The sequence below is a fragment of the Pleurodeles waltl genome, chromosome 4_2 (assembly GCF_031143425.1).
Source record: "Pleurodeles waltl isolate 20211129_DDA chromosome 4_2, aPleWal1.hap1.20221129, whole genome shotgun sequence".
Lineage (NCBI taxonomy): Eukaryota > Metazoa > Chordata > Amphibia > Caudata > Salamandridae > Pleurodeles > Pleurodeles waltl.
The window spans coordinates 434,767,879-434,780,102 of record NC_090443.1 but is presented as its reverse complement, the minus strand read 5'-3'; the positions used below and the strand labels follow the sequence as shown (position 1 = coordinate 434,780,102).

The following is a 12,224-nucleotide window of genomic DNA, read 5'->3' as shown; positions in this document are numbered from 1 at the left end:
TCATCATACCAAAAAAAGGGGATCCCCGGGGGCCAGTGCACTTCCTACAGGCCTATTTCCTTGATCAGTGCAGAGGTCAAAATATTTGCTTCTAGCTAATGGTCTCAGCCCACTACTGCATAAACTGGGCCTAAAATGCGGCTATGTTAGAATGCAGCACTAGACACACTATCCTGCGACTTCATCTGGCCATGGCCCCCGTGGCTGACCTCCGAGACCCATGTCACTTCTCATTCTAAACGTTTAAAAGGCCTTTGATACAGTGGACTGTGCCTTTTTGGCCTGGATACCGGAGAGAATGGAACTGGGCCCCAGACCCTGCAGATACATTGGTATTCTATATTCTGAGCCGCAGTCGCGGGTACTAGTCAATGAAGGTCTGTTGCACATCTTCCCAATCCGCAGGGTCACCAGATAGGGTTGTCCCTTGCCACCACTCCTTTCTGCCCTGGCGATTGAGCCTTTGGCCCGACAATTACATTTTGACGACCTGGTGGCGGGCTAGGAACGGACAGACGGCTCTGATGACAGGGTTGCCCTGTGCCCAGACAATATCTTGAGCTACCTCTACCACCCTCCAACCTTTGGTCTCAATTGTATGGAAATACTAGACCTTTATGAACAAGCATTGGGCCTCCTCGCTAGCCTGAGGAAATCATTGCTATTACCTCCGAGCACCCAACATGGCGACCATTTATGCCGATCTGCACCACTAGCTTTAAATACCTGGGGATTCACATCTCCAGAGACTCTGCTGAGATCTGGAATCTCAATCTCAACTCCCTGACCCAGAAAGGAAAAACAGACCTCCAACATTGGGAGACAGTGCCACAGCTGATCCTTGGGAAAATTGTTGCAGTTAAAATAATTGTACTCCCCAGGTATCTCTACGTATTCCAAAACTTCCCATGCCTCATAGCACACCACTGGTTCTGGGAACTGAAGCCCACACTTTGCTCATTTTTGTGGTTGCACTGCCCCTCATGCATGGCCCACTGTAGAATGAGGAAGTCAGTGAATGGCAGAGGTATGAGTATGGCAGGCCTCCAGCTCTAGGATAAAGCCACTCAACTACTGGTTATTAATGAATGGTTAACGGGAGGGTGACCCCGGCTATCATAATTAACTCATGACCCAATCCCCAGTGGCCTCCCTTAGGTTACCATGGTGGTCCTCTGTTGGGAGAGAGGCTTCCTCGGACATGGGCTGAGAGAAAAATCTAACGTGCCAGACCCGCTGTGGCAGGGCCACCACCTTCACACATTGCCTGATTGCAAGGCTTTGCAAAGTGGGACGGGATCTGCATTATGACCCTTGGGGACATCTGTGTGGGTGGTGTGGTTTGCTCCTTCCAAGTCCTTCAGACACACGTCTCCCTCTTAGTCACACAGTTACTTCCAGCTGTGACATGTCCTACAGCCATCTCCACTGTTCATGAACATAGCCCTCTCAAGGCCAAGTTGTTGATGAACAGACTGGGGAGTGGAGGGGTGTCCCAGTTGTACCGCACACTTGGTGATAAATATCCCCACAGTTTCCTGTTGCTGAGACTAAAGTGGGAGGAATGGATCGGATGACTCGACAAAGCGGACTGGACCCTGACGCAAAATGCCTTCCCCCAAACCTCCTGCACCTACGAGAAATAGCAATATCCTTGACGCTTAGGCACATACAACTTAACTACCTGCACACCACCTACCTCACTGCACTACGGTTTTGGCGGACCGGCAGCACCTCTACCCTGCATTGTCCCCGATGTCCATGCCTTAGCACTGATTTCAATCATGTTCTGTGGCAATTCCTTCCCATTGCATCCTACTGGCAACATATCATGTGGCTGTTCTGGCCCAGATTCGAAAACCGATATCGCTCTTACACCTGCACGGATACTATTGGGCGTTCTCGATGAGATTGGGGTTAGCTGTGGGGATCGATCCATGATTGGCCTGGCAACAGTTGTGGCAAAACGAATCACAGCTTGCAGATGGAGATTGAACACACTGTCTATTATCATTGAGTTGCAAAGGGGAATTGACTGGTTTGCACGACTGGAAAAACATATATACTCTGCCAGAGGCTGTCCACAGAAGCACTCCCAGATATGGAGCAAATGGATGCACTACAATGGACTAGGTTTAATCTTTTCATATGATGAATTGCATATGGCCAGTGAGCCATTCCGGGGTGTATGGGACGATGGTGCGACTATATGTTGTAGTTGTTTTATTGTGCTGTTCGTAACCAAAACTAAAAAAAATTGTTTATCAAAAAAAATATGTAATGTGGTGCAGGAGTAAAGTGGCAGAAAAAATAGAATGTTTTCTTGATGCTAAAGTTGTTAATCTGAGACCTGTCTTTCCAAATATGTAAACATTTTTACTCTGTTGAATTTAAGGCCCGTGAGTTGGAGATTTCTGTGTACTGGCGAGATTATCGTTGTCTGTGTGCCTTAAAGTACCTGAAGCTGGAGGACTTCCTCGACAACCAGAGACACGAAATCCACCTTGATCTGGAGCCGCAAGGAACTCTTCTTTCTGAGGTATCAACCCTTTTTTCTGGTGTATGCTATTCCTTATGATCATATTTTATTGATATTCATGGGGAACTTTTCAGAGTTGTTTCTATATGTTGAGTTTAATCATAACCAGTTAGGAACTAACAGCTTTGGGTAGAGCGCCTAATACTATAGTTAATTTTTAAACCCTCCCAGTGGAACTAACTGTGAGCTGGGCACAAAGAAGCAGAGTAATTTGCGCAAAATTCGCACTTAGGTTAGAGATGCAGCATATTCTGGATTACAGCTCTGGTCCCGAGCGTATCCTTTCTCAGCATATCTACTGCACCCTGTTTCTACTCTTGTAAATGCTGCTGTGATGAAATGGGTTGTCGACAGATTTCTGATAATGTTATACGCAGGTTTCGTCCACCGAGAAACCCAACATTGCTAATTTATTAGGATTTTTTATATTGTGTTATTTTGTTTTTTAATGATTCTTCACTCTCCGCCATGAAGTGTACCTTAAACCTACTCAGGTGAACTCGGCTAAACATTGCGTACATGCCAGCATCATATGCATGCTCAACGACCACGTGCCTGATAGGAATTGCTTTTCGCAAACAGCCTTTTCCTTTGGACACTCTTTGTATTGTGAGTTGTATTTTTTTGTATTTGTTTTAGACTTTGTGCTAATTGCACTTTTAGTGCAAGTTTTCCGGAGTTTTCCATATCGTGTGTTTAGAATTTATGAATTTGTTTCCTTGATGATGGAAGGTTCGCAGCAATGGCACAGACTCTTGGATCCGATCTGCTTTCTGTACACTGGCTGATTTACAACTGACATGTTGAGTAAATTATGGCTCCAGAAATTAACTAACTGTGCCTGCAGTGACCACTGTGCAGTAGGATTCAATTTCACTGAATGGATATAACACCGTCTGCTCAGGTTTTACTATTTATCATGTAGGATTAGTGTATATGGTACCAACATGCAGCTATATTTGTACATTAGGGCCTGGTTCACAACCTGATGAATTAACCTGCACACGGGCGAAATTATGCCTCAAATATTGTTATATTAAAACGTGCCTGTTATCACATTGAAATAATTAATTGCCTTGCATGTTAGTTACTCCGTAGCTCATACACAGTCCAATTCAGTGCTGAGTTGAGAGTTAATTTATGGATTGTATGCTGGCACTCAAGCTATTTTATTCAAGTCTGGTGTGCTGGTTCTCTTGTGATTTCATTCATTACTTCTGTGCCACTTAGTAGGAGGCTGGCATGTGCACTTGTGTTGGAGCCCAAAGACTTTCAAACTGAAGAGCTATTTGTTTTCTGATTAAAAGGGTACATGCAGACCTATTTGAGTGAATTTAGGACTCTCTTGTTCACATTAGTTCCTGACCTGTGTGGCTTCTTACATTTTACCTTATTTCTTGCTTGCATGCGGTTTTACTTACTGCCTTACTTATTTGGTGATTCAGAACTCGCATCCTGTCTAATGACGGGCTGGCATGCTATGTATACCAAGTGCGCTTACCGCTTATTTCAGTCCCAAGTGCCGACTAATTTATGTCTTGCATCCAGTTTCCCATGGTGGCTATTGCACGGCTCGCATACTGGCTAAGTAATGATTTTCATGCTGTTTAATGCTCCTTCATTTTTGGCTTTCAGACTGCCTAATAGAAGGCTTAGTTGCAGTCGTACATACTAGTTAATTCATTGTTGTTATGGCAACATAAGCCTGGCATGCCCACTTAGATAAATTCTAATTCATAGCTCACATGCTGCTGCATTCACATCTTACATGCTGCATCTCTGAAAGCACAAGCACTGTTTAATTGATGGCTCACATTCTGTAATCAGGCTAGCGTGCTGCCTCACAATGTGGGTAGCCCATTGCTCACATGCTGTCTAATTGTATCGCCATGTGCTGCTGGCTGGTGTAATGGTTTAGATCTCAAAATATACTTTATAAAATATCTTATTGTTTTTTCGATAGCACTGATTAATAACATACATCTATGTTTCTCGAGTAATATTGTTACATTTAGATTCAGCAACTATTCATGTATCATAGTTTATACATATTGCAGTGATCATTGTTTCTAAAATAAGAAAATGAGAGGGGAGAAAAAGAAAGCAAAATAGCATATCAGCTACTATTAATAACAGTTAACTGAGCGAGTAGTTCAATCTAGATGAATACTCTAACAATCTAATAATTGCTGTCAGACCCAATGTGCGGGGCCACTGTTGTCTTATTTTTTTTTTTTTTGTTCCATGTATTGTTTTGTTCCTGACCTCTGATAACATTCATAGTATTACCAGTTCCGGCATTTAGGTGACCTGGTGTCATCTTTCTCTTTATTGTTCAAAGCCAGGATCACTGTGGCCCGGTGTTGGGCCGCGGCTTCTATGTTTACCCCATGGTTTCCTCCCTGTAAAAAGTTGTACTTTCCGCCTCTGCATCCCCAGAAGGTAGGCCCTGAGTGATTTCCAAGCCTTTATGGTAGCTCTTTTGGCTAATAGCAAGATCAAATTGATAAACTTAGATGCAACCTTCTCTTATTTAGGGTGCGTGAAGAGCCCCAGACTACAGTCTGAATCTAGACAAATCTGCTCTGTCAAAAGGACATGTTCATTGGTGAAAGTCAGGCCATGTGTTTGAACTCCACTTGAGTTTTGTGGGATCGCAGACAACCTGAGGAGGCCCCAGTATATATATTGCTAGTCTTCAGGGGTGTCCTTTAGGCTTTTGTGTGACAAAAGAGACCCTCTGCCACTCATTGTCATTAAATGTCCTCCTGATCTCCGCCTCTCATTCATTCTAGAGTGGAGTTGGAGGTGTCCTTGTGTGTTCTATTAACACTTTATAGATCCAGGTTACACATTTTCTCCTGCCTCCCAGCACATAGACTGTATCAATGCATGATTTAAAGGTTCATCTGGGCTATTTTCCACTGTTCCCCCTTGGCCTCAACTATGGTTTTATACAGTAAAAATTGCCACATTTTCCCACAGGGTTTGAACGAAGCCAATTTGCACTTGAATAGTCTTCCCGCAACAGTAATCCCCACCTCTTTCCAAGCTCTCGACTCCCGTGCAGTGGGCCATCCAGTTTGAGTGGGTAGACCCAGGAGGGGTATTCGTGATAAATGCAGTACCCTTCGAGTAAGGTGTATACTCTTCCTCCAGTACCCCAGGGCAGCTCTCACTAGGTGGGGCAAACCTGTGTCAGACAATGCAGCTGGAAATATTATTTTATTAAGTGCTCATGTGTATGAGCGGTTCCTACCAGTGTCTCATGTTTGTGGAAACCAGCCTCCAAGCATGCTACCCCTTGCAGTTGAACTGCTAAATAACAGAGCTTGTATCCGGCCCCTCATTCTCTTCTAGTTTTGCCAGTAACTTCAGTTTCTTCAGGAACACCCTGCGCTGACCAGAACTCAATATTGATTCCGCTATCAGAGCATTGAAATCCCTACAAAAAAATTCTGCGTACCATAAGAGTGAGAGTGACAAACAAATACAGCAGATGAGGCAAAATGTTTCACAGTACTGTGCAGTACGTCAACACAATGTCTGCCAAAATGCTACTTATGCTCTTAGCAAACCCATCACAACTGTCAGTCTTGTTATTATACACCTTAATCTCCAGGCATTGGATCGTGTTGGCCTTTGATAGAGAGGGGATCCTTGTAGCTCAGTTGTCAAGTATAATCATTAAGTAACCCTCGTTCTTTGGACTTATGGGCCTTTTGTTAGTCGACAAGGAGCGATGCTTAGGAGCAATCATTTACATCAAACATCATGAGCAGTGAAGTCCAGTTGGGGTATCACAAGAATCAGTAGAAAGTTTTATGCAAGTTTAAAGGGTTTTATTCACACATTAATTCAAGTCAAATTATTTACTTAAAAAGTATTACATTTGGTCATCATTGTTTCAAATGTAAATACTCCATTAGTCTATTTTTCAAAACAAAATAAAATACCACATAAGAATAAAAATTACAAATAAAATGAGGAGAATGCAACAAGTGTGTTCCTAAAGGAAAATCCCTAATATAAATCAATAAATGGTGTTTTTAGGCATAAAGTGCAATTATTTTCAAAGGCAAGATAAGGTGTCAGTTTCAGAAATCCAAATGAAAGGTTCTGATGAGAGAATAAGAATGCATAGGCATGACACCTTAAACACTCAAGCACTGAAAGTTTGCAAAAGCTGGACAGTATTCACTGCTCAAAGTCAGCAGACCTCTTTAAGGTCTGCTTCCTACGTTATGCAGCAAACTCCAGGTGAGGAAAAATTGAAGCTTTCTGAAAGATGGAGGCCCCTCTAGGATGGGCCCTGAGGGGCCTCTGCAACGCACACTTATAGAATTCTACTAATCACATTGACCTACACAATGATGCCCTTAGTTTGTTATATCGAACAAATCTTGTGGTTCAGACATTTCTTCCTACGAGCCGTGTTTTCTGCCATCCCCTCTCCTCCAGGTAAGAATCTCACTATCCGTTGTCTAATACATAACAAATGCCTATTGAGGCTGTCAGAAGACTTCAGGAAAATTGCAGCATAAGAAAAACACCTTATGCAAAACAACAGTTTAAATGCAAAATCAGGCCTTTAAGTTCTAACGTGTAAAATCAACATTTAAAATGGCATCAGCCGTTAGGCTAACTTAAGTCAGTACAATATGTCACTTCGTGTGTTTGCTTATAATGCGTTAGAATGATTGCATACTACACATTTTGCATTTGTTAGGCGCATGTTACTCAGCATTGAAGTTAGCACTTTTCAGTTAATTGCGTTTTATTCACAAAATTAGGAAATGTGTTCTGTCACCTCCCAGTGCACCTGAGCTTTCTTGAAACTGTGGTGGGAGCTGTTCATCACATTTGCTTCAAAAGAAGTACCGGCCTCAGGACAAGTATGCATCTTTACTTAGGGCAGATCCTTAACTGGATTTAGCAAATGTGTATGCAGTCAGAAACTCTCACGCATGTCTCACTCGTCATTGGTTTTGTGGAAGTGGAGCCATATCTCAGTATTCAGGACACACAAAATTCAGGTTGATATTGCTTTAAAGGGCATCCGTTCACACATCCGTTTATCGGAGTAATAATCATAAGTAACTGGGACCGCTCGATAATTGAGTTCTAGATCAGATAAAAGTTCAAGGGTTTTATTACAAAAATAAAAAAATCAGTCGATACAGAATAAATGCAATGAAGGCTCAATCATAATGTTATACAGAGTAATAAAGAATCCGAGATATTCTAAGTGGTAAACGAGCAGCAAAATCATAAAGAAAAAAGGAACCATCCCTAGTAGAATGGGAACGTCTTCTGCTCACCCCCAAAACCAAGGGGTTGTTATACACAATTCTAGCATAACAAATGAGAGAAAACAGTCTAATCATGGAATGTTCACAAGTAATTAGTTTTAGACAAATCAGAGCGTTCAAAATCATGTTAAGTTCATAAGCACTATCTCATTTAAAGAAAGTATCGAGCAGTATCTGTGTTATTGCTATCTGGAGATGTTCAAAGTAATGTGCAACATTTTAGACAACAAAACTTCACACCCATGAATAAGACTGGCCCAGCAGCAGAACTACAGCGGAAGAGCCTTGAAACTTGTGCTACATTTAAGAAACCATGAAAGTTCATTCAAAGAGAACTCATAAAGTAAAAAAAAAAAAAACACGACATTGACTAGGTATGCTTCTTCAGGGCCTATGGAAAGAGAAGATGTACAGGAGACCGGGATGGGAGGGGGGAGAGCAGGAGTGAATGGTAAAGCAGCATCAGACCAGTATCCATGTTATCCTATATGGCGTTTCTATAGAAATGTGGCATAACTAGATTACACAGATAAGTACACTCCTATACACCATATTAAACTTGTTTCAAATGTGAACACTTTAATTCATCATTTGTGTATTGGATCCATCATAAAAACTATTATTCTTGATCATTATTTTTCACGAAAATATATACCAAGAAAGAATGCTACCAGAGTATCTCTGGACAAAGACAACAGGAGACTGGATTCAATAGGAATAATATGGAGTGGCACATCTCCAACTTCAGTGAAGAGATAAGTGCAAGTGCTTTGTTTATGAAGATGCAGCAGACTTCCCAGGGAACTCTTGCAATGCCTAGTGGAGGATCCCCTTGGATAGAAAAGGAGCAGATATTTTTAAGAGAATCTTAGTGAGAAAGATTGTTCTGTTTCATATGATCTTTATTGACCATCGTAAATGTTAGAATGATTTCCCACTGCATGCGGAGGATAGGGAACACTTGTTCCACAAATATTTCAAGAGAAAGTGTGAATTTAACGTTTAAAATGTACAACCGACACTCACTAATTAGCCATTAAGGCAGAGTTTTTTATTTATTTAAATATATTCTTTTCTATTCAGGAAAAAACATACAAAACTACATTACAGCATCTTGATTCTAAACTGCTGCTGAAAGGTGTTGGATGATAGTAATATAAGGGCTAATAGGCATGAGATTACCGTAGTGCAAACAGTCACCTATGCCTGCATGGAGCCTACATTTTTTCATTCCCAGAGTGCACCGTACAGGCAGTTGCCTCTAAAAACCACTTTTTGTCTGGCTCGTGAAAGTGGAACTTAGGGATCCTGTGGTTCAACAGTTTTTCTGTCAGAGCTTAATTTTTCCCGTTTATTGGACACTTTTTCAGTCACAATGCCTTCAAACTTTGTGAAGTGCAGTTTGTGACAGAATCAAAGCTAGCTTCTGAACCCTGTCAGTTCTGGGTAGTCTGCCTTTTGAGTTCACCTTCCTTCTACCACTAAATGTGAATTTTGGGTGAAAATGTTCAAAAGATCATGAGGGAATCAGACTGTGGCAGGCTAGAAGACATAAAAGCCAAGGAGAAAGCAAAAAGGCCTCCAGAAAGCATTCTGCCTCTTCTACGTCAAAGCCCTCACCCCTTAACAACTATAGAACTTGGTGTTCCAAGGTGAAAAGATCCATGATGGAAGAGAAATGACACATTTGCTTTCCCACTGCTTCTGTTGATCCCACTTGATGTCGAAGAGATCAGCCCACAGGTTCAACACAGACCTTTTCTCCCTCTGGAGTTGGCTCTGTTTCAGCACCTAAGTGCTACCGTTTGGCTTTGGGAAGAACTTCATTGTTGAAGCACAAGCACTCCCACTGTCCATTGTCACCCATCCGCTCAACAACACATCACTCAATTTCGAAACAGGCTTTGCTGCTGAGTTGATTAGTGATGGCGAGAAAAGTTTCGCCACTGTTAACATCAATACACTGGACATTAGCATTTCACTGCTTCACTCAGAATGATGTTGAGGGTGTTTCTGTCTCCTCTATATTCCACAGCAGAAGTATTCCCATGAAGGACAAAACTTAGACTATGCCCAGAACAACAGCAGCCCCTCTTGGGCTCTTGTCTTTCAGAATACCGGTAGATTATCTAGTTCCAACTACAAACCTACTTCCTTCTGAAACTCCGAAGCTGGAGATCTCAAGTCCAGTATCTGTGTTTCTGATCAGAAAAAGGCCTCCTTCTCCACAGAAGTCACTTCAGCTGCCATTTCCACCACCTCCTCGACAGGATGTCTATCATCTGCAGTAGCACAGAAGGGAGAGGTCTCCTTTTGAGTTCGTCCAGAAGTGATGCAGACATCATATAATCTGACATCTTCTTTTGCTGGATCACCAGCTAGAGTTTCACCCATGGAAGATGTCGCTGCATTTCAGGATGCCCTAGCCAGAGGTACTGCAAAATGAAACATTTCCAGTGACACTCCTCATACGGCTGTCCTGATATTTATTGAGACCTCACAACACTGCCTGACACTTACACCATTACTTCTGCTAGTACTTGGCCTTTTGGAGCTAGCAGAGGAAAAATGTTCACTTCTGCAAATACGAAGACAACAACACACCTCACCTCTTACTGCAGGTCTCCAGAAAAAGGCTTGACTTTTCCATGGCTTGTTCCTACATTGGACAAAGTAATATTGTCAGCCGTCAAGTCCTGTCCTCACTCTTCAGCCCTAGAAATATCTGCTCCCCCTGACAGGGAAAGCAAAAGGATGGACACTGCAGGGAGAAAGATCTGTGGTACTGCTGCCACAGCCCTCAAGGTTGCCAGGACTGCTGTCCTGATTGCGGGAGATATGATAGGGCGTCTAACATCTTAAAAATCAGATACCTAACTGAAGATTCTCAATGCTTCTTTCTCTTGATTATCCCCATTTGGCCAACACACAGAGGAGGAGCTGGTCTCCATGAAAAATGAAACGGAGACTTGGAAATCAGAGGGTCCTGAAGAGAGAACACATTTACAGGGTACTCCATCGCCTTTTTTCAAAATCCTTCTTCCGTTGAAAGAGCTCTCCATACCCCACAGGAATGTCTTCCGATGTCATGATATATCTCACTTAGCAAGTCGTGGCTCTTGAGATTTGTAGCTGTAAATGTGACTTCTGTAAAGCTTAACAAATCAAGAAAGGGCAACTTGGAGATCCCCATCTTCAAAGAAAACAGCAGCCAATGAATTGATGCTGTTAAGTCCAGATCTTCAAAATATATGGATCCATATAATGGCCTTGACTGATCAGGACAGGTCTTTGACTATTGGCACAATTAGTCCTTTGTAACCACTTTCATTCCACTTATCCAGCACAGCCTTTCTTTCTCTACTACTTGTTTCCCGATTCAATACGTTGATCCTCCAATTAGAACGTGCAGCTAACTAAGACTATGATTAGGGGCCCAATATAATTCTATTTTTCTAATTTTCGGCCTGGGCAATGAAGTAAAACATTCTTTGGCCCTGGTGGAGTGCCTGACTGCCACATTTAGAAATGCCCATCGGGCCGACACACTTTCTAGCATTCACATGAACCACTCTCAAGGCGGTTTCTGTGAATGCACCGGACCTTTGCCCTGTGGCTCCGTCAAAGCTGATGGGCCATACAGCATTTTTGTTTTATTTCTGAACATAAAATAACAAAAACAATGCCCCCTTGACATGGGAGTCATTTTTAATGGCAAGGGGTGCATGTTTTTTTTTTCCCACACACCTTACCCCCAGGGTTTGCTAGACAGCGTCAGGCAGTAAAAAACTGCAGTTCGTACACCCATCCTAATTGGGCAGACACACATATAGCCAGTTCTCTGACGGCCTTTAATCAGTTGGACCATCAGTGAAATTTGGCTGTGGTGAAGACTGAGTCTTCTCTGTGGTGGTTAAACTATGGTTGTGTTGGCAGGAATCACACCCTGTTGTCATTGTAACGTAGTATGCTTACTACCATCATTTAAAGCACGTCTTATGACTGCTAATGAGCCAGTGATGGTACCTGTGCAGACAACAACTGTTTCTTATTTTGCATATGGAATTATCTGTAGAACTTTCATTCTAAAATTGTAGCAGAAGAAATTGATTTGAGGGTGCTGTCTGCCATGCTTGGTTTGATTTTTATGATGTGCCTCAGTTATTTTGAGCACTTTGTTGTTTTCAGAAGTTTGTATGTTTTGCTATCTTGACAAGTTGTGTTGTTGGGGTCGGCACTGGAATAGGACAAAGGTAGCAAAGTTAGGGTATTTGTGTATGTTTAATGCTGACCACTTTGTTATGGCTCTGAAACACATTCCCTACCAATATGGCACTCACAAACATTTTCCCAGGGGCCACACAATTTGGTAT

The 12,224-nt window shown here is 42.3% G+C and overlaps 1 protein-coding gene across 3 annotated transcripts in view; it reads left to right on the top strand.

Annotated features, from left to right (window-relative positions):
- The window catches only part of PKN1 (protein kinase N1), a 461,693-nt gene that overhangs the window by 300,192 nt on the left and 149,277 nt on the right, over positions 1 to 12,224 (top strand). For all 3 annotated transcript variants that reach the window (XM_069231709.1, XM_069231708.1, XM_069231707.1), the window contains exon 9: positions 2,396 to 2,539. In XM_069231709.1, the coding sequence (XP_069087810.1) occupies positions 2,396 to 2,539 (144 nt within the window). The remainder of the gene's footprint in view (positions 1 to 2,395; positions 2,540 to 12,224) is intronic.